The following is a 22,878-nucleotide window of genomic DNA, read 5'->3' as shown; positions in this document are numbered from 1 at the left end:
AATTCCCGGGCCAGACAACCTTCTGTGTGGAGTTTGCATGTTCTCCCCGTGTCAGCGTGGGTTCTCTCCGGGTTCTCCGGCTTCCTCCCACAGTCCAAAGACATGCAGCTTAGGTGATGACTCTGAAATTGCCCGTAGGTGTGGATGTGAGTGTGAATGGTTGTCTGTCTATATATGTCTGCCCTGTGATAGGCTGGCGACCTGTCCAGGGTGTACCCTGCCTTCGCCCATTGACAGCTGGGATCGGCTCCAGCACCCCCGCGACCCTTAACTGGATAAGCGGTTATGGAAGATGGATGGATGGATAACTACCAACTAACCCTTTACCTCATTTTGTCAGTTTGTGGGCTCCACATGTGATTGAAAATATGACTTCAGTAAAAAGCATCATTAGTTAAATGTAATTCAAGAATTACAAGTTAAAGTACTCATGATGCAGAAACAAATGCTCCCATGTGTGTAACTGTATCCTATTATATAGAACGTTATCAGATCATTATTACTGATGCATTAATGTGTAAATTGTAGCTAATGTATATACTGTTGGGTAGCCTAATCTTTAAACTCATCAAATGTTTTGTATGGAATATCATAATCTGTAAAGTAACTGAAGCTGTCAAATAACTGTGGTGGTGTAAAGATTAAATGTAGAGGAGTAGAGTAAACGGTTACCTTCCACCAGTGATTTTATGCTCTTTTTAGGGATTTTATGTTGTGACTGTTGTGCTTTACAGTCTCATGGTGAGCAATAGATCTCTGTTTTCGTTTCAGACACACTGAGCAACAACATCTACAACAGGACTTTTCCTGCCCTTATATAATGATTAAAAACCATTTATTTTTAAGACGTTTTCCATGTTGTTGCTCTCTGCTCAAACCGACTGGACCAGGAGCTCAGTGCAGACAGAGAGGAGCCTCGCGGGCCGGCAGCATCACCACACTGAACACAACTTCATTGTTTCTTTCATCTGTCCAGCGGGGCCTTAAATGTATTTCTCTGTGTTCTGTTATTTAGTATGAGATGGCCAGATAGGCTCTGAGTGGTTTGTTATAAGATATATAATGACATCGGCTGCCATTAGTCCTTTTCTTACATTTATCAATATGAAACAGGGAGCACGTTTATCAGCTCCTCTGTGATGCTCTGTTATGTGTGGAGCCTGTTTCTACCGGCATTTTTTTTTTGTTTGCTTTTATGTCATACAGCAGCAGTGGTTGGTTCATTTGAGGATTACCTCTAAAACTTTCTTGATAGCCTAACTGAAAAAAAAATTGTAAATATGAGGAATAAAAATCACCTTAAATGGCGTCTGTTTATTCTACATTTTATTTTTATCTTAGAGGAAATGTAAATGTTGTATTATTTACTCCAGCAGACCAACAAGTGTCTCATCCTTTTTGCAGATTTGTGTTTGACTCTTTATAGGACGATTTGTGTGAAAGTGCTGAAATAATGACATTATATTTTTAGATTAATCTCCTCCCAGCGTTTTTTGTTTTTTTTCATCAACTTTCACAGCTTCTGCAATTTCAATGCAATTTCAGACTCTGATTGCTCTGTTGCTTGGATGCTAATCATTGTTACCATACAACTTGTTTTCTATTCTGCTCTTTTTTCAGGAAAGGTCATTTCATAAAAAAAAAAAAAAAATGAGAAAGTTACAAGAGGTTAGTCAACAGATGGCACTCCACAAACGATCCACACACAACAAAATGCAGGGACTTCTGCAGGACTGTGTTTTATAAAATCACACAATTTGGAAATGTTGTATGAAATTAGTCAGAGCTTTGTATTGAAATTCTCTCAAATTAATTTAAATATTTAGTGAATGTCTGTTTACCATGTTGTCAAAAGATTTGTATCCAATGAGTTGATTTTGTAGGTTTGATGGGATGACTATCAGATTTGCAAAAACAAGAAATAAATATAAGTCTCTAACGTGAGCTCCCACAAAGATCTCCCTCAGCAAGGAATCACATAAATATTCCTGCAAATGAAAACCTTGTATTGTTAATTTTTTGTCTGTAGTTCTTCAACATGACTTGACAGCTTGGTTGTTTGGAAGGCGAGATGCTTCAGCTTTAGAAAGCCACATCAGCTTAGTAGTTATAACGCCAACGTTGTTACCACAGGGAGCCATGCAGATGGGTTGATGAAGTCTTGACATACAAATCCTGATCTGATCTCAGCAAATAACAGTGTGATCAGTCTTTCTTAAAGATCTGATTTGAGAAGCAAATAGTATTTATTTGCACTTGCCTAATGAAACCATCTATAAAGCTCTTGTCATTTGATATGTGGTTATTTTTAAGATGAAAACTTTTATATTTCTTGTATTTCAGAATCTCAGAGTATATGTAAGAAATAATTGAAGTTTAAGTGTGTAACATGAAGGCTTCATGTTTGAAATAGTTGTGTGTTTGTGTGTTTGTATAAAATATACAGTCAAATGAACAAAGGATGTATGTATTTTTTGCTCTCAAACCCTAAAATCTGCTGGGCATTGCTGTCAGTACCGAAATAAATCTGAAAGTGACAGAGGCTAAACTGAACACACAAAAATCTGTGTTTCATTTATTAAAACAAAATAAACTGCATTACGGCCTTAAACACATCTTACTTTCTGTCTCTTATTTAGAAAAAAAAATCACATTTTTTAAGCTGTGAATGGCTCCGGTCTAAGTCCAGATTCTAATGCAATTACAGAGAAAGAGAGTACAAGAACAATTTATGAAAAGAAATGTGTGACTGTGCACACATTGAAAACTTAAAATATTAAAGCTCACATCTACTTTGAGTTTTAGAATTACAGAGAGGAAAACACACAGGTCACATCAATAAGATGTACATATTCCATTTAATATCTGGATGTCTTTATACTAATTTGCCCCTCAAATGACCCATTAATGAATAAGGTGAGAGAAGTAACACTTGGACTGTTCTACATACACGAGGCTACCCAGCTAAACCTCCACCTCTTATATTCACAAAGTGCTGCCATCAAACTCTGAGTCAAATTGTTGGTCTTCCTTTGATTTTTTAAAACTTGAAAGTTTATTTAACCAAGTCAGTCAATAACAACTTTCATTCAGAACATGAACTCATTTTGTAGAGTCAAGGACTTATTTTAGTTCACACTCTGAAGTACTATTGTGCAACACTTAAAATAATCTTGTACTGAGCAATTTTCTCAATTCAATGGATGCCTAGCCCTCCCAGCTCCGAGTGCATTCCTCAACAGCTTCTAACAAAACACAGGAGAGCGTTTTCCTATTAAGATGTTAGACTTTAAGGACTAAAGAGGTCTCTGGAGAGTTCTGTTTTATTATGTGCTTTATCAACCAGGTTTTAGCCAAGGTATTAAAAGACACAGAGGTCATTTTCTGTTCACAGAGATGTGAGGTTATTCATGAATTGTGTTGGTCAAGCTCAGAAAGAAAGACTTCACTTTTCTATGGGATCTTTTATTTTAAAGATAACTCTGCAAAAAATATGAAATTAACCAGACAGAAACCAGTTTGATGAACAGACAAACTGTGTTCAATAATTGGTTTCAGCCCTTTACTTCACTTTTTAATTAGAACCACATGTAGATTATAGGCAATGAAACTGAAAAAAGTTAAAATCATTATCAAATATTTAAGTCTGATAAAGACAGTCAGATATCAGTCAACAACATATACATATATTGAGAAATACTGTGGCACAAAAATTAATCCGGGAATAACTCCACAGCACAAGAAAAACATTTTAACACACTTTCAAGATGGCGGCTTTAATTATAAACAATTATATACAACAATGTCATAAAGAATTATAATTATTCTTCAAATGCTTCTGAATGGGAAACAAGAGGAAACAAACATTGTAATGTATATCGACAAACACACTCTTTACTGCTCCCTACAGTTTTAAAAGTGTATCTTATGTGTATCTTGAAATTGTTAAGGATATTTAAGGTGTTGCATTAACACTAACAGTGCTGTCAATTCATGAAAACGTTTAGAACAAAGAGGGAAAACATTAAATTGTTCCGACAGCTGATGCCAAAAGTGATCATCAGTCTTGATGTTTAATTAAAAAAACAATCAAATATCTTTTTATGTAGCTCATCCCTATTACTGCGTACGACCTTGATGATTTGTTGATCTCAACATGTGCTTACTGATTTTAAAATGTAGAGATGTAGGGATTTACTGATAAATTGTGACGTACACACAATAAATGTTATTTAAAAGCTAGGCTCTGACACATTCTGTGCTCATAAAACAAGCTTTAAGAGGCTGAAAAGCTCTTAAGTACTGTTTAAAGAGCTAGATTTTATTTTGTTGGGGTGATTTCATGGAAATGGGACAAAAGAAGCATTAGAAGAACAACAAAGATGCACCTTAATATTTTATAAATTTAGAGCTCACAAAGGAACCAAACAGCATGGAGAGGATCATTTATTAGTAAAGCTACGTGTCAGTTTATTGGCTGTTGTGGAGCATAAAGTAATAGAGCTGTTGGTTCATAAACAGCAACTTCTGGTTTAAATTGTTTTCTCTGCTAAACATCACAGGCCAAAATGACTCAAATATGCACCCACGAGTCCTTCTCTTGACTTAAACAACATTGATGAGGTTAATAAATTAACTTCTACATATTTAATACAATTTAGATACTTACACTCATCTGGTGATGGATAAGAAAGTGATGTCTTTATTCCATTTAGTGTTTGCATATATCTACACTTGTGAAGAGAACAGTAGAATGTATTATCATTATATTAACAGTGGTAGGAGCAGAATTCACAGTGGAAATGTTAAATGGTGGACATCCTCTTTTTCAAAAAGTGTAATTAACCTTCAATATTTAATCTCAAAGCAAAGAAACAAGAGAAGTATCAACAGAATCTAAACTGGTGTTGTAGAGTGAAGGACATTTTTTTTCAAGTAGAATCATGTATCACAGCGATTTCTTAAGTCAATGGATGTTCAGTCCTCTGTGCACCCTGAATAGTTTCCAACACAACACATATTACTTTTCATTTTAAGTTAGGAGGCAGATGAATGACACTAATGTGTTTTATAAACAAGGTCAGTTAAGTTAAAATATAAAGTTACAGAGGTTCATGCACACACTGAAAGCTGGGTTTACCGTATTGAACATCCTAATGGAAACGTTAAGTGGTTCTTTGCCGTTATAGTCAGATCATCATGAAAATTTGACCAGGGAAGTGTTACACAGACCACTACACAAAACATGCAAGGTGAGTTTGACAGAACAGTGAAAAGCTTTTGCTTTTTGGATATTGAAAAGTTGATCTAAGTCAAATTCAGAGCATATGATTGAGGGATTGCCTCCACACGGCTCTCAACCATGGCAACAAGTGCTATTGAAGTGTTCATACTGGGAAGTCAATTTACCCGAAAAAAAATAATTTGTTTAGTTACAGTTCTTTTCCAATGAGAGTCTATGGGGAAAAGTCTTTGTGGGCCCCACCCCATTTAATGACAGAAAATACACACCCAGAAATAGTCTTTATTTTACACATGTATCTTTTTGTCAAAACCTGCTGCCTACATTACCCACAATGCCGGTCCACCGCTGATAATTTGTGTGTTTGCCACTGGCCTCAGGCACAAATGAGGAAAATGTGTAAAATCAGTGGAGTTCTCTTTAAATGCATCATCGTCTCATTTCATTCAATTCAACAACATATTGGTAAACTGTTGCATTTCACAGCTGAATCTTTACTTTGGAAACAGTAGCCGAAACAAACAATTTCTACTACAAGCGTTTAATTGCATATGTTTGATTTGACTGAGCTCTTTAAAACTTCTTCATGTAGGTTCCAAATTTTATCAAATATTATTACTTACCTGGAGTCTGAGAAAGTGCATATTGGAAGTTCTCAGAGAAATAAAAATTTGAACATCTGCAAAACCTTGACAACTGCTGGGCAACTTTTGTGATACAATCAAAGGCTCTAAAGGAGAAAGACCTTTGTGCAAATTGTTTTTGTCAACTTATTAAAAAAATATGTTTTGAGAAGAAATTTTGTGTGTGAAAGTGCAAAAAAAGTTGGAATAAAACCTGATTTGACATTTCCTTTGTTTCTTTTTTGAACGACTTGAAAAGTAGGAGATGTAGGCAGCAAGTCAGGGTGCCGAGGCCACTCAATAGTCATGAGTTTAGTTTAGTCAAAACTTCAAACAAACATTTTTAATCACTTCAGCAATGTTGTTAAGTGATATCAGACACTTTCGCTCAGTTATTTATTGTCAGTATCTGCAACCACATCACAAGTATGACACGTAACGACGTGACCATGCAGGTGATCACCTTTAAAATGTCATGTCTCCTAACCATCCATCTTGCTCACTGACTTCATAAAAGGCTTCAGCTGAACAAGAGGAAAAGAGAAAAATGATCTAAAACACAGAGAACATACAGACACAAATAACGGCTGAAAGCACTAAAGTAAAAAATGTTTATGAAAACAAAGTAAAATACTGACATTCATAATGAAGACGATATTTGTATGTTGGCACCATTACACTTGTGTTGATTGTCGTCTTACAGATGTAAAAAGTAAATGTTACACAAGTCGACTCGGTGTGTGTGAGAACAGGTCTTTGGTATCTTATAACGCTGTCAACCAGCTCATATTACATGCAGCAGATAAGTAAAACAACATGAAACATTAGGTAGCTGACAACAAAACATAAACATCATATCCAGCACATCATGCTGTAAACACTTAAAATAATTGCCTGAAGTCTTTGCAAACGTCATTCTCAAATATTTGATAAACAAATATCTGAAACTCTGCTTCATAAGCATAATTTGATTAGATTAGTGTTTCTGAATAGGAAGCAACTGTGTAGCTTCCAGTCAAAGAGACAACAACAAGGCAAGAGTGGCAAACACATTCAAACATATCACAGCATGCTCACCAGCTTCTATTGTTTACAGTAAATCAGAAAAAAAAAATCATAAATCAATCATTTAAAAACATAATTGTCTGTACTGTTATACAGAGAGAGGTTTAAAAATAATGAAGGGGCGGTTTATCTTATTTTGCCTTCATAGTTTTTCTGAGAGTCAACAGTAGATGGCAGCAAAGTAAAACTAAATACTGAGAGAGAAACTCACCAGACAGATTCTTTGGTTATTCATCAATAAAAACTGCTCGTGAAAGTAAACCGAATGGTGAGAGTATAAAAATATAACGAGCAAATTGTTGGCATGTGCGTAAAACACATACACATAAAAGAAAAAAGCATATTGGAAGAGCACAAATGCATAGTCAAAAGAAAACCTGTCTGGTGTTCAGCGTTAACATGAGAGCTGGCTTTTTAATTAATGTGACAGTTTACTGCTGCGCCGACGAGGCAGTTCCCAAAGATAAAGTGCATCAAGTTAGTCAGTCATAACCTGAGTTTTAACTGCAGGGTCAATTTTCCAAGACAGTTGGTAAAAAGTTCTACAGCAAAGATGATTTCAGCAGTCTCAACTGTGGCCTGTTTTATTTTCATTCTAACTACCTTAAATATATTTTTAACCGTATTCTTACTGTGCAAATTATGTAGTTTACCACATCAAACCCACTGCAAAAAATATTTAGTGCAGCTTTCATTAACTCCTTTGGTAATTTGCAAAAAGTTGCATGAGCAACCTACAGTGTCTCTTCTTTGACTTAAGCACGAGTACATCCAAGACACTGAGAGCAGTATCATAAAAAAAAAAAAAAAGGAAAGTAAACAATACAAAAGGTGCTTGTGCACGGCAAATGGTATTACAACAAGAACACTCCTGCTAATGTGCACCTCAGCCACATATTTAACAGCATTTGAAGTCAAATATTAAAAGCTGCTGAGCGTCTAGTTGAGCCTGTGCCCTACATGCTCCTGCAGCCACAGCAGTAGAGGCTGCAGAGAGCTGGGCTCATCAGGCACAGCCTCTGTGTACATCTGCAGCAGTACCTCTTGTAAAACAAGCAGCAGGGGTAAGCTCATGCTCAGTAGCTCGTACAGGAGCGCATAGTCTTGGGCATTGTCCCTCAGGTGGCCGGCGAGGGCCTGTGCTGTACTACGCACACGATGGGACAGATACCAGGGGGCGTTACACACAGCACGAATCACACTCAGGGGCCGGCTCAGGCGTTTCCTCATGAACGAGCTGAAGATACCTGCTGAGGATCGACTCTGCAGGTCCACTGTGCTGCTGGACTCTGAGCTCTGTCCATCATCAACACATTGCTCCTGAGCTCCGGCTTCAGAACGATTCTAAGACAGACGACAGAGGAGTTAGATATCTTACAGTAAATAATGCTAGAATAAGATGGGTAAAATGCAAAGTACTCACTGAGCGCGGAGAAAAAGTCCTCTTAAGGTTTGTCCCATTGTTGCGTTGATCAAAATGAGGTTTGCAGTACAATTTTCCTGTAAGATTACAGCAAAGTGTCAGTACAAAGTAGTTTTATTAGTAAAATGTGCATTCAACTCTGACGAGAGATGATATTGGGTTGACACATACCCTGTTCAGAGTCGAAGGCATGAGCTCCCTGTCGGAGGGCAGAGCTGCAGGTGGAACAGCGGAAACACTCCCTGTGGAAGTAGAGCCCCTCGGCACAGACCCTCTCCACCATATAAACACGCCTCTCGCATGAGTGACACTTGTCACCTGAAGGGGGGAACGCCCTTCGTACTGAGCCGCCCTGGGGAACAGAGTAACGGCAGAGTGATGAGCACTATTGTCAAAAAAACCTTGTTGTAGCCAAAGCTTAAACACTGACTTTAACCTTTCATTTACCATTTACCAATACTTAAACCCAGGTAAGTAAATACTACACCAAAACAGGACATTCATGAATATCATCATGACTATCTTTACAATTTGTTTGACAAAAACAAATTCCTCCAAACATTCCTTCATCAGAAGGCCTTTGTAAATATTTTCTGTTTAATGTTATTTTATTTCTGAACTTATAAATCAAAGTCTTAACCTGTGGTTTACATATCCGTTAGTTTTTAGCTAGCAAGTAGACCTTGAGTTTCTTTTTTCGAAATTCAAGATTCAATTTATGATGAATATTTTTTAAAGCTCTAATTTTGCTAGAAAAGTAAACTGTGTTGAATTAGTTACACTTGGAGATGTTGGCATGCTTCCTAGAAACACGTGGTATTACATGCAGGAAGAGTGAGAATGTGAGAAGATCAGGAACACAAAGCCGTTTTAACGAATGCTTTTCTTGTCAACATCACCTACTGGTTCTAATATCATCTTGGGGATATTTTGAGAGACAGGTGAGGTGATGGCGAGATGTTTGAGGCTCTATATCTGGGCTCATTTTTAGGGAGGGGGACTGTTTTCTTCACCTTAAAGTCTAAAGCCTTAGACTCATTTGCAACTGCTCATTAATATTTTAGCCAATAAAGAAAACATTATTTAGGGAAGCAAGTAAGAATTATAAAAAGGAGAAAATCAAAATGAGAAGAGTTTGTCATGTCTAAATTGTTTCTCTATTGCTTTTCAGGAATCAAATTTGATCCTTGTTCTTTTATATTAAACTGTGACATCTGGCTGTTGAGTTGGAGCAGGCGTTTTGGGATGGGTGGAGCTGAGGAACACACACACACCACAAGAACGCACACTTCTCTTCTGGGAGTACTGCCGGTAATTAAAAGCACAAGTGGCAGAAACAGCAGTTAAAACAAAGCTCTCATGCAAAGCAGCAGTCCTAACCCGTAAATATGTCCATTATAATTAAGAAAGCACATGACAACGACGTAAATCTTGGGCTTTGATGCTTGTGCTGCCTTTAGGATGACTAAGATATGTTGAGCCTTCACAGCTGAAACAAATGTAACATTATGAACATGATCTCTTTTTGCCAGTTTATTATATACAACTAGATACAATTAAGGCAGTCAAAGACAACATAAAAAGAATGTAGCTTGATCAAGTTTTTAAGTGTTCATTGTTTGTTGCAGCTTTTTAGAGAGATGTGTGTTTCATCTGTATTGTAACATTTGAGACCAACGTGTGCTATGGCAGTTAATATAGGTAACTTGTTCACAAACAGTTGCTTATTTACATGTCCATTGTCATTTGTTGTCACCTGACTAATTTAAGTCAAATAACTCCTTTCTTTCAGCTCGGTTTTTGGTCCTCACTAGCTCCTGATGGAAATATCTGGTTCCACAGCTGCTTAATGCTCCTCTGTGTTCATCAGCTAATTGCTAACTGTGTCTGATGACCACCAAATCTGCTGTTTGGTGGTCATCAGGTAGAGTACAGTGGATTTATTTAGCTTTTTTCACAGAAAACAGTGGCTTGCTGTACGAGAGCAGTGAGAGTGAACCAAAACGCTAAAGTTATGGACCAGATATCTAAACAATGAGCTGAAGCTCACTTTAAAGCCCCGTCAAGCAGAGAAAAGCTGCAGATTCAGGAATACATTTTCTGGAGATTCATCACTATGAGCCCCTTTAACCCTTTTCACATATTTTTAATATTGTCATTTGATACATTGTTATTATAAAATATATTATAGTCACTTTAAGTCCCACCTTGATGAAAAAAGTCCTGATATTATTATGACAGAATTTCCTTCATCTAAATATTCTAAGAAAGTGTCCAAAAAATGTACGTTGTACAAAATAGAGGACGAGGTAACACTGGTTATCCGTAACATAACATGTTTTCACATGCAGATAAACACACACACACACACAGCGTGAAGGGCAGGTAGTGCAGAACACAAGGCCAGGGTGCTGTCACACACCAAGCTTGAGATAGTCACCTTGAGTACAGCAGAGTCGTCTGCTGAGAACAACCCACTAAGGTGAACAGCTTTTTCCTTTATACTCTTTGAGTGAAACTCTCTAGCTTGTTGTGTCTGAGCTTTTTTCTGCAGGATGACACAGGATAAAAAAGAAAAGCCATCAGTCTGGCCTCCTCAGTACAGCGAGACGCATTCTCCCACCAACAAATGGAGCTTTCTGTGTGTGGACATAATTAGGTAGACTAATAACCTTTTGATAAGCAGTACACGGTTAAATGATAAAAGGCCTTTCTGTTCTGCTTTCACAATATGAAGCAGGATATGACAGCTAAATGTGTAGGCCATTGTTGGAAGGAGAACAATAACGCCGGTGTGTGGAACTAAAGCTGCCTTATTACATTAATTTCACACCCCACTTGATGTGGTTACTCATACTGTAGTGGAGCAGAAAGCTGAGACAGCCATAAAGACTTGGCACAGAAATCAAAGACAAGAACGTCGGTTCAGCAAAAAAAATATAGACATGAATTAATCTCATAGTGAAGTATTGAGTCGTCAGGGTTTAAATAAGTAAAAGCCAAAATACAAAGCACATCAATTTAAGGGATAATCATAAAATGTAAGATTAGTTTAAAAACATAATGAACAAAGTTGCATTATCTACACACTGATAAAACAGGGGTGGACAGAATAATGAAGACAGCTATTTAAAGGAAAAGTTCCCTTTTTCACTTTGTTAAAGTTAAAAGATCAATACTCTCATGTCTGGGTGATAGTCTGGAGCCAGAGCCACAGAGTGATTAGACTAGCTTAACATGGACCACACAGATTAGCTAAGATAATCACCTCCTGGCTCCTGTTCTGTACTTAACACACAGACAGCAGGAGCTTATCATTTAACTTGCGGCAAGAACGTGTATAAGCAAATTTCCCAAAATGCCAAACTATTACTTTATTAAAAAATACAAACACTGTTAGCCTACATACACTATATGTAGTGTTGAAATTACAGGTGCATCTGTCAAGAAAGTGTTTTAATATATAAGAATACAAAAAAGTCCAATAAATCATGACCATGTCAAACACAGACAAGCTGCAATGACAAAGAGGAGCAGTGGTCACAAAAAGAACCCATTTTTATGGCAGTTTTTTCAATAATGATTTAGCAGAAATGTATTTTGATTGAGTGTTTTCATTATTTTAAGAAAAGTCTGGTGTAACTAGATACGATGCTTTAATATTTCACACATCACCACTATTCTCAACAAAAATTACACTAATTGACTTGATAAGCAAACCAATTTTGCAGATTTGGGTCAAGGCAGGCTTTTGGCAAATCTGAATACTCAAGATATCTTATTTGCAGACGAAAACCAGTGCCTGCAGCCTTGTATTGGCCGACCTGTTCCACACAGCCTCTGACTGGCCAGTTTTCCGCCTTTGTGCCTGTCTCAGCTCGTGAGCAAGTCTGCAGGCCTGCTGTTTCCATTTTTGTCAGGCTGGATAATTAAGGGGCTGACTTCACCCTCTGCCTACACATTACACAAGCCTAAATGTATAATCAAGGCATGATATATAATCAACATTCACTCAGGGGAACTTTTGGGGATAAGAACATGCAACAATCACAAGAGTTTGAAAAGAGAACAGAGAAGAAGTTAAATATATGAAGGAGGAGATAGTCGATAGGCAGATAGTGATCACCTCAGAGACGTGTTCGTCCACCTCCCTGAGGCGCTGGAGCACTCTTGACATGAAATGAATTGCTGAGCGGCAGGAGGGGGAAGAAGCAGGAGGGTCGGCACTCTCTGGCTGAGGCTGGAGCTTCGATTCAGCGTGCGTCCGATCAACATGTCTGAGCTTCACTACTGAAAATGGATGCTGGGATTCAGGCTGGAGCTGAGGTTTGGGCAGAGTCTTTGGAGGAAGGCGACCTAAGTGTTCTGCTGCTTTTCTGATACTGACCTCAAACTGAAAGGGATAATATACAGTGGTGCAAATGTGAGCTGTGGTTTAGCTCCTTATCAGGCAACCAAACTGTGAAACTAGAATTCACTTATAGGCTGTAGAGCCACACAGGTGAACCTCATCGAAGTACTTTACAATGCTGCCAAATGTTTTCAAAGCAATTTTTTTGCTTTTTTCTTTTTTAAAATCAACTGGCATAAGTTATTCATTATAGAGAATATTCTGTGTGCTTCATGTTTTGCCAGAGTTATGAATCATCAAATGGTGATGTAGTTACAAGCATGTTGTTTTTAAAACTTTCCTCTAGGGGAAGAACTGTTAAATTCACATTTTCCTTTTTTACACTTATGTTTGCTTTTGTTTATCTTGTTGGTATGACTTTCTAACTTACTTCAGCCAGCTCATTCTCATTCCCAGGGTGTCAAATACTGGCGCTTTGACAAGGCCCTCGGTTTCTGACACCGACGCGTAAGGAATGCTCTAGTATCTGAGACGCATCTGTCTTTCCAGTATCTGCCATGTAAACCCATCTGCATCATTAATAGATTATTAGAGAAAATGCTTTGGGAGTGTGATATATAAAATAATAATAAATAAAACACACAGAGCGTGTGGGAAGGGAGCCATGCAACAAACCGTCAGTATGTGACGAGTTGGAATGAGAACGTTTTGCTCTAGCAACTACAAATCTCTTATGAAGAATATGAACTTTTGTCTTGTTTGTTAAGATAAATGGGCAGATATTACATCAGCATATCCCGTTTCTGTTCACCAGACATAGTAAAAATGTTTACATTAAAATAAACGTTTACATGTGCGTTTACATCACACTAAAAAAGTGTGATGTAAACGTGGTAATTAAGCAAAAATTATTGTATGTATGTGCATGAATGTGTGTGTATGTTTGATGGACTGTTCTCATGTACCATACATATGTCCTGGGTCAGTTGGACAGAATTAGCTTACAAATAACCTTCAAATTTACATGAAGCCTTACAGACTGTCATTAGATTTAAAGACTGTCCTGATGCCTTTGATTACTGTTTGTAAAGTTTGTGTGTCTTAACTTCCGTCTAGCGGCTCCAGACTACCTGCGTCTCAGGAGGAGGTTTAGGTGGGACCGGAGGCCTGAGTTTACTGTGCAGACCCTCAGCCAGGTCAAGAGTTTGTAGCGTGGAGGACTTCTCACAATCTGACTGAGATTTTTCAGAAAAGTTAGGGAGAATGTTAAAAAAAAAAAAGAAAAAAAAAAAAGGCACAGAAATAGAAAAGGCTGAAAAGTGAAAGCTGGAAACAACAGATAAGGGAAGAATTTGTAGAAATAGCAAAAGGAAAGTTTTGTCAGATTAAAACTGCAGACTGCCATCAGAGATCCAGCTCACAACAAGGGAAATTTAAAACATATTTCTGATCCATGTAAAAGAAGGCAAATATCCCTTTTTAACTATATGCAGACAGCAAAGACATAAAGTATTTGTCTGTCGATAAATAAATACATACAATCATACATAAAGTATATTAACACATATGGACTTACTTACAGGACAACAATTAAAACCGTAATCATAGTACAATAAATATATATATTTTTTTAATCAATGGGGGTTATACACACAGTATTTTTACCTGTGTTCTCCGGACGGTGTAGCTGGGTGAGCTTTCAAACTTGGCCAGCAACTGGGAAGCCATTGAGCGCACTTTGTTTTCCCTGGGCTCTGGGGACTCTCGCACTGCGGAGCCATTACTCGACAGATTGGTGGCCTGACGAGAGACGGAACAACAGACAAGATTCTACATCAGGATCAACAGGCTTTTTTTCTACAGGTTAAGTTTGAAATTACAAGTAAGTAGTTTAACAACAAACCTCCTCCAGATAACTACAGAATTTCCGCCTCCTTTTGTAGATGGGATCTGTACCGTCTGACTTCTTTTCATCCTGTAAAGCACAAGGAAAGACTGAATATCCAACGGCAAAAAGGAATGGGAGCTTCAAGACAAGAAACGGCTGGGGGAAAGAAACTCTCTGGTTATAGAATATATTGCCCTTTAAACCTGATCTCACAATGACATGCTGTTTGTTTATAAAAAGAGTCCCATATGAACTGGAAATACAAAATATTGGGAGTCAGAGAGAGTAAACTTTAGTACATTAGATTGAATTATTTCAGTGTGGAGTTACCTTTGGTACCCGTTTTCTGGGCAGAGCAAGGTTGAGCACATTATTATTACTTGTGACTTCCTTGGATGGATAATCTTCATTGTTTTCATCTACTCCTCTGGAACCTGCAGTATAACACATGGCTGCATTAGAACTTTCATAGTTTCCACAGTGCACAGCCATAAATGTCAGATAACATCAATGAATAATGACCATGTAGATTTGGAAAGTCATATAAGTGGTTTAGAAAAAAAAGTGAGTTACTGCATTTGTAGCAATGTTTCACAAAAAAAAAAAAACAAGCCTTAGGCCAAGATCACACAGAGACACATCGCTACATGCGCGGCCACTTTATAAACACCTTGGCAACGCTTATTGAATCACTCGGCTGCATGTCGGAGAAAGGTGAATGGCTGGCTGACGTTAAATAAAACAACAAAGTATACTCTAGGTAAGCATCAAATATCCTTTCAGTAGAGACGGGCAGCTGTCCTCATGTTGTCAAGACTCCCTGACTACAGAAGTCCACAGCTCTGGTACAGACACACATTCCTCTCATGCGACCGTACTTGACTAATAGGACTGGACACACACGCATACATTTTTAGAGGAAACCAAAAGGAATTCGATATATTCTCTCGTACTGGAATTAGTTTTTTTGTGGTTGTTTCTACATATTTTAGTCATAAAATACATTGAAGAAGATGAAGACCAGAAAGAGAGAAGAGGTCAAAAAGAGTTTAATAACAACAGGCATCAGTGTCTATAACTACAGAGTAGATTACAATACATGTAGAGCAGAGAAAAGTCAAGTCCAGTCGAGCAGAGTAGAGTCAAAAAGAGTCAACAATGGTAGAATAAAGTCAATCAGAGACAAATGTAATTGAATGAAGAACAGTTGAGTTGTATATAATAAGACTAGAGTAGAGTAGAGAAGAGTAGAGCAGACTACCTGAGGCAGGTAGAGGTGTGCCACGGAACAGCTCGTAGAACTTGGACAGGTAGGTGATCATCCTGGTCTTGTCCAGCTCCTGATCGGTACTCAGCTCCTTCACAGATGTGAATGATTTGATCCCAAATTCCCGCTCAGCGATGTCGAAAGCCTGCTGGAGGTTTGCAGAGTGGTCTTCCTCGTTTAAGGAGTCAAAATCTCTGATGGAAAAAGACAGTAATGGTGGCTTGAGGAAGGTAATAAAAAAGATTCTGAGTACATATGTCATAGTTTCTGTGTCAGCCTATAGAAGGGTTTCAATTTCTATTGTGAGACTATTTACTGTTTATGGTTTGCATTTCCAGTGACCATTCTTCCATGCATACATAATGAGATTTATTTAATTAGAGTTTCATGTAGCATATTTTCACTTGTTATTGTTTCTAAAATGCAGACTTTCCAATATCATTATCATTTGAATTGTCCTGAATAATGAGGCAGGAATGTAACAGTGAGGTTTGTAGCTGAGATTCTTAAAAGGATTAATCTTGACTTTCATTTCATGTAGGTGTCAGGTGACTGATGTTGAGCAGAGTGTAAGATAATACGCACACTGATATGAAAACAGTTAACGTAAGCACAATGGAATGACTTAATGCTGAAACTTAACTTACTCAATCATTTTTTAAGCCGTGCAGAAGAATTTGTTTTCATATTGCAGGAGAAAATGGCAGCAAATGACTTCTAATCTCAGAAAAAAAACAGCCCTGACATCTTTACCTATACTGACGGTGTGCAGACACCATCAGAATTAATGTAAAGAAGGGGGCAGTAACCTAGCAGCAGAACACACAGACGTTGGTGTTATTCTGTAAGTATAGAGGCTCGCTCTTTCTTCTTTTCTACGAACCTGCTCAACTCTCTGCAGCCTGCTCTGCTGACAGGCATGCATATGGAGGAGGGAAGGGGAAAAATGCCAGTGGTTCCTGGAAACTTACAGGACCACATGAAATTGTAGTGGCATGTGGCGAGGTATGAAGGCAATAATTAAAGAGTGAGAGGATATAATTAGATCTGTAAATGTACTAATCTACAGTTGCATTGGTTAATTCCATGCCATGCAAGGCATTCCAACTCTAAAAAGTGGAAACTAATGCACGGTTTCTGTCGTTTAGGGAGGATTTTGTCCCAAAAGTGGGTGCAAAAGTACACCAAGTCCCACATGAGTTGATTTTCTCCATTGCTCCACATAAACAGAGAGAAAGGACTATTATTTAGAATGAAATACTACTAAATAATAAATAGTTGAGTTGATAATCTCACCTACTAAATGGCCATGGTAAAAACGTGTGAAATGTACATAGCTACCCTCTAAGATCTCCTCTGTTTGCATTCTGTACTACCAGCTGGGTTTATGTATCGGACAGCTATGTATGAAGTCTTCTTCACATCTATCAGCACTCTAAAAAGGGTTGAGTGTTTTAGTTGTGAGTAGGTAGAGGGAGCAGAAGAAAACACACATTGATAAAAGAGTTGCTCTCATTCCAAGCATAGTTAACACACCCATAAGAAATACATTTCCTGACAACTAGATGGTACAAAAAAAAAGGGGCAGAGTTAATTTGAAAAAAACTAAACAACAAAGACGCAGTGCTGCAGGCTGGTATTGATTTCATTTGATGTGTGTTACGTACATCAGCTCGGGTTTGAACCTGTGGATGAGTGCGCAGAGAGCGATACCGCTTTTCCAGGAAGACGTCAAGTCTGTTATCATCACATTCCTGTAGCCCTCGGTCTGTTTCTGGCACCATGTAAGCAGCCTCGCCGGTCTGATCTCTGACTCTACAACAGGAACATGGCAAGTTAGACTTTTCAATAAAACACTGGAGTTCCTCCTCAAATAACCAACAAATGGCGTGCCAATAAATAAGATCATGACAGAAGTGGTGCTGAGGTATGTACATATCTTTGTAATTTTTGTCTGGACATGTACCTACTCGCTGCCTTTGATGACTCAAGAGTTACTTCATTTGAACAGCTCAGTTCAGGACGTAGAGCTTCTTTGTTACTGTTAGTATATTTTTAAACTGCAATCACAAGATCCTTTTAAACAGGGATGTAAAGTAATGCTGAACTTGGAGAGCAAGATAACTGTGTTGGAAACCCGGCAGCTCTTCTATAAAACCTTTCTTTGTTGATCATTTGAGGATCCTTTCAAAGTAAAAGAAGAGTGGAAACCCTAATCCAACAGTCAGACTCTACTTAATAATATAAAAGAAGGGTCCGCTAGATTTACCTTGTCTGCGGAGATTGACAGGCCGACGTATGGTAGCAGAACGCTCCAGAGAGCAGGAATTCAACTCTTTGCTGATGAACAAGTGACGCACCTGAAACAGGAAGGAAACGGGAAAACGATTGCAATCCAGACATTCATGAAGTTGTGTATATGTGATAAAAAATGGATGGACAGATGTTAAGATCGTGATATTGCCAAAGTGAGTACTCCCTCTCACCTGGTGTGGCCTGACACAAGAGGAGTTGAGGTTGGGGTATCGAGTCCCAGGGTCTATGGTGTAATGGTCAAAGTTTTTAGCAATGTTTTCAGTTGTTGTCTGTGGAAGTAGCCTGTAAATACTCTCCCTATAGAAACACAAAGAAACATAATGCAAGATGCATGATGTTATTCCAATCAGTATTGAATGACGTGAATATAAACACACACTTTTATATTTCTCAAACATGACGCGCATGTGTGTGTACCTTTCTGCCAGCACTTCCAGAGCTGTCCGACCCTGAGCCCAGCTGTTCACCATCCAGGCTGTGTCGAAGGCAGCCAGGAAGCCTCTGGCGCAACCCGTCCCCATGGGCCAGAAGGGCTGTACGTGAACACATAATATGTATATGAATATAATTGTGTCAGCGTACATGAGAGTGTAACGAAATCACCATTGGAAATATTGTGATTAGACTGAAGCTCAATTAGCAGCACTAAATATTGTAAGGCATATGCTAATATGATTTTGAGACTGTTGACGTTCTTTGTCTTCTATTTGTCAAGCAAAACAACACATAACAGGTGATCCAACATAGATACATTACTACATTGAGTGAGACAAGCATTACATTTAGGCTTATACAATAGGGCTTAAGTGCAAGATGGAGAGATGTTTGTCCTTGTGAAAGAGTAAAAACCCATCCAGCCGTTGCCATGTTGAGAGCCGTTTGGAGGGCCTATATATGCTCTGAATTTCCAGTTTAGCACCTTTAAAATCTTTTTAAGTGTAGTGCTTGTCACTGTGAGCTTCAGGACCACCACAATTATCCAACTGCTCAACTGTGTGCACACAGGCAACACCATCATCAAGGATAAGTTGTTATACAAAGAGTGGGTGGAGCAGCTCACAGACTGGAGAAGGAACATAAACTACAGTTGGCAGCATTGCAAAGGACCTCGGTCTCCTTTCTCACAGACTCTTCACGCTACAGCATCTACAGCAAAACATGAGTGGTGTTTTTGTGTAACAGCTTCTTCTCCCAGACAGTCAAGCTACTAAACATCTTGCTACATTCCTACACTCACTTGAACTGAGCACACACTGGAAAAAAAAGCCACCTTCAAAAATAAGTGATAAGTGCTTATAATCAGTCCAGAAAAATAAAATAAATCAGCCAATGGAACGAGTGAAAGTATGCTGAGTAAGATTTTTTAAAATAAGATGTTATATGTAGGCTTTCAAGATAGAAAGATCTTGAAATAATCTTGGAAAACTCATTTTGAGGTATATTTCATGAGTATTAGGAGGTGGTGTGTGTCATTACAAGCCTGTAATGCTCAAAAGTTGAATTTTTCATTTAACAAGATTTTAAAAATGCATTGTCTAAAAACATGTTCCTCTATCTCACTGAAATGTTACTTTTGAGTTTTTGCAGTGCTCTTGACTTGATAGGTGTTGCCCTGCTTTACCTCCAGTAGACTGTCGCCAACCAGTGCTACCAGCAGCTGATGTCCAAATCTCTCCCGGACCAGAGCAGCGTTCTCAGAGGCGTACATGTTTGTGAAGTCAAACATTGCTACATCTGGCTGCCCGCAGTGGTTCATGGCAAAATCCAGTGTGGGAAGTTGGTAGTTGGTGCCAAAGTCAGCAGCCTCTCTGGCGTAGCAGAGAAGAGCTTCCTGGTTTACGTTTTCACTGCTCAGCAGCATCTGGGTGTCTATGTAATCCTGTTGAACAGAAGCATGACTGTCAGAGGAAGTTCACACCGAGTAAGTTTGAGCCTACCAAGATTATTTTCTTCATGATCTGGTCCCTTAGAGAGTTTTATAGAATTTTTTTAGTAATAGAATCCAGAAGTAAAATTGTGTTTATTATCTTACACATTTAGATATACAAAGAAGCTTTTATGACTACAGATTGTGCGCACAATACTCGTGTTCATGTGTTCATCTAGCCTGGTTGTAGACCACTGAAGTGCTGCCCACATCAACAATTTTAAAGATTCAAATAGAATAAGTCTGATTATCAGGTTCTATGCAATCAAAACTAATGCAATCATTGGCTACCATGCTTTTTGTTTCCCAACCTAGCGAGTTGAAGGGCTGTTGCATTTGATTGCATAATTTATTCGTTGTTATTATCATAAAATGAACTAAACTACGTAAAAATAAGCTGTTAAAAAAAAATACGACTATGAAAAAAGGACACTATGGATCCCTGAACAGATGTTCTGCTTACATTAATGACGACTCCCTTGTCCAGCAGGCTCTGTTTCTTGGCAGTCATGACAAAGTAATGCGTGTTGTCCCTGTAGTACACAATGTTCTCCAGATCGATACCTGCAATAAATGAAATGGTTTGAGAATGACCATAAAACTTTCAAAGCACCAAAGGGGCATCAAGTTGTTATATAGGAAACCCATCAATATCAAATTCCTCTTCATGCCAGCTAACACAACAGTGAGGCAGTTTGACCGAGCTCCTCTCCCACCTGTCTCCTCTTTGAGGTCAAGAAAGAACTTCTGGTTGAAGATGAAGGCCACGCCGCTGATCTCTTCCACTCTGGCCTCTGCAGTGGTGTTCCTGTTGATGAAGTTGGCTGTGATGGCGATCGCCAGTTTCCCCCTGAACTCCTTCCTTTTGAAACCTGAGAGAGAAAGAGACAAAGTCAGATAAAGATTGAAAAAGAGAAACGGGAAAAAAAAGAAGGGACCAAGCAAACCAGTCCATTCTGCTTGTCTGTCAAAACCGAAGGAAATCTAGCCTTAAACCATAATTACTAGGCAGTTATTTCTGGATAATAGGCAGCTGAAGGTGAGCCTTTATATAGCCGAGGGAACAAAAGCCATGGATTGTAAGAAACACCAGGAATTAAATGCTATGATCAAAGTTAAAAGGATTTGCTTAATTAACCTTCATAACCACACGTGTAGTAAAGGGCCACTTGTAAAACATCCATACCATACCACAGTCTTTCATTTTGTTAGGAATTTAGAAGATTAAATAGAAATTCAAATTACCTTTTCAAACCAGCAAGAACTCGAATAATGTCACTTAATCAAAAGCTGTAAGTGCGGTGTTGAAAAGAAAATGCATTGGTTGCTCACTACAAAGTGATGTATGAGACAGTGAAGGTACTTATTTCGGGGCAGAAGTAAAATGGCACAACTCCTACATGATGTCACTGTGAAAAATCATGGAGGAGCTTTTCCCCTCTCAGGGAATTGCAGTGCAGATCTGATTGTATTTAACTCTGTGTTACCGTAGCTAGGACACAAACGCTGCTCAGCAGCAGGCTGACTGCGGGGAAAAATCATTCCCCCCAAGCTTCATCATGATTGAAGAATGAGCTAAACAGCTTGTCTGCCCAAAAATGCCCTTTTTAGGAATAAGCATCTGATGCGAATTGGTTGTTAGATGACAGCATTTTTAGGAGAGAGACTGAAACCGAGACAAAGAGAGTCGAAGAGAGTCCAGCGTGAATGCATCAGCTGCTGCACCGAGCCCAAGCTCTGTTCTATTTATGTACAGAGTTTTATGAATAACCTTTCCAAGGAGGAGAGATAAATGGCTTCAAACAAGTATAAGTTTACAAAAGGTGGGTTTCATTTATAGCTGCACAACAGGAATATCGCAGCACAAGTGGTATGCTGGGTTTCATCTGAGTCAAGTGAACTCTAAAAAAAGGCTTTCTGGCTCCAAGTGATGCTTCAGAGATTATAACAATGCAAACACATGAACATGGAACATAGATAGCCCTTAAAATATACTCAAATATACTATATAACATGTGCATCGTGTCAGTTTGTTACCTGACATTTAACAGCACCAGAAAGTATTAAATCAACTCCTTGTTTTTGGAGATTTGACAGTAGACTCAAACAATGTGCTTTAAATGTTTTTGGTGTGAAAATATACATTCACCTCAACTTAACTTTATAATCGTACTAAGTGAGCAATGTAAAGCTCATCCTTGAGGCATCTTTACTGTTCACCCCTTTTTGTTTGCAGCTTTCTCACCTTCCAGAGTATTCCTGCGTCCGTCAGCACCCACCACGACATCAAACTCAAAGTTAGCCACGGGGTGATCAGCAGGTCGGATTGCAGCCCTCCACCCAATCCCTGAGAGATGGAGACAAAGACCGAGAAAGATTAAGCACATAAAATAAATCATAGGATTATTGTAGGTTGTAGTTCACAGAACAACCTGCACGCAGGATGTCAACTGATAAAACATTGGTACTTTGCATGAGGACGCTTCAACAGTTATCAGTAGAGAAAAAAAAATATAATGGCACACTTTAACACTGATGCCATTTTTTTGCTACGATGCAAGTGAAATGCGGAAAGATTTTGCTTTCATGTGATGTATTAAGAAGGAATGCTTAATGAAAGCGAACTGGTTCTGGCGTGCAAACTTAACTAACAAACAAAACATTGTTTCAGATTTAATACTGGCTGTTTGAAGTATCGCAGTGTGGGTGGCACAGGAGTGTGTGAGACCAGCACAGTAACGGCTTGGCATTGTGTTGTGTAATATCACCATGTGGA

At 38.5% G+C, this 22,878-nt stretch overlaps 1 protein-coding gene across 2 annotated transcripts in view; it reads right to left on the bottom strand.

Moving 5' to 3' along the window:
• Window positions 1-5,971: 5,971 nt before the first annotated feature.
• mical2a (microtubule associated monooxygenase, calponin and LIM domain containing 2a) overlaps window positions 5,972-22,878 on the bottom strand; it is a 31,212-nt gene continuing 14,305 nt past the window's right edge. The window contains exons 5-22 of one of the 2 annotated variants that reach the window (XM_054608452.1): window positions 22,348-22,449; window positions 20,819-20,974; window positions 20,566-20,666; window positions 19,797-20,054; window positions 18,593-18,708; window positions 18,346-18,472; window positions 18,129-18,219; window positions 17,527-17,674; window positions 15,854-16,053; window positions 14,923-15,026; window positions 14,608-14,679; window positions 14,370-14,504; window positions 13,835-13,939; window positions 12,480-12,746; window positions 10,794-10,901; window positions 8,525-8,705; window positions 8,354-8,430; window positions 5,972-8,274 (exon numbers count right to left, since the gene is read on the bottom strand). In XM_054608452.1, coding sequence (XP_054464427.1) covers window positions 7,870-8,274; window positions 8,354-8,430; window positions 8,525-8,705; window positions 10,794-10,901; window positions 12,480-12,746; window positions 13,835-13,939; window positions 14,370-14,504; window positions 14,608-14,679; window positions 14,923-15,026; window positions 15,854-16,053; window positions 17,527-17,674; window positions 18,129-18,219; window positions 18,346-18,472; window positions 18,593-18,708; window positions 19,797-20,054; window positions 20,566-20,666; window positions 20,819-20,974; window positions 22,348-22,449 — 2,753 coding nt within the window. In that variant the 3' untranslated portion in view covers window positions 5,972-7,869. The remainder of the gene's footprint in view (window positions 8,275-8,353; window positions 8,431-8,524; window positions 8,706-10,793; window positions 10,902-12,479; window positions 12,747-13,834; window positions 13,940-14,369; window positions 14,505-14,607; window positions 14,680-14,922; window positions 15,027-15,853; window positions 16,054-17,526; window positions 17,675-18,128; window positions 18,220-18,345; window positions 18,473-18,592; window positions 18,709-19,796; window positions 20,055-20,565; window positions 20,667-20,818; window positions 20,975-22,347; window positions 22,450-22,878) is intronic. The other variant, XM_054608444.1, reaches the window with a different exon arrangement.

This window comes from Anoplopoma fimbria, chromosome 2, assembly GCF_027596085.1.
Source record: "Anoplopoma fimbria isolate UVic2021 breed Golden Eagle Sablefish chromosome 2, Afim_UVic_2022, whole genome shotgun sequence".
Classification (NCBI taxonomy): domain Eukaryota; kingdom Metazoa; phylum Chordata; class Actinopteri; order Perciformes; family Anoplopomatidae; genus Anoplopoma; species Anoplopoma fimbria.
This window is presented reverse-complemented; position numbering and strand designations above follow the sequence as displayed.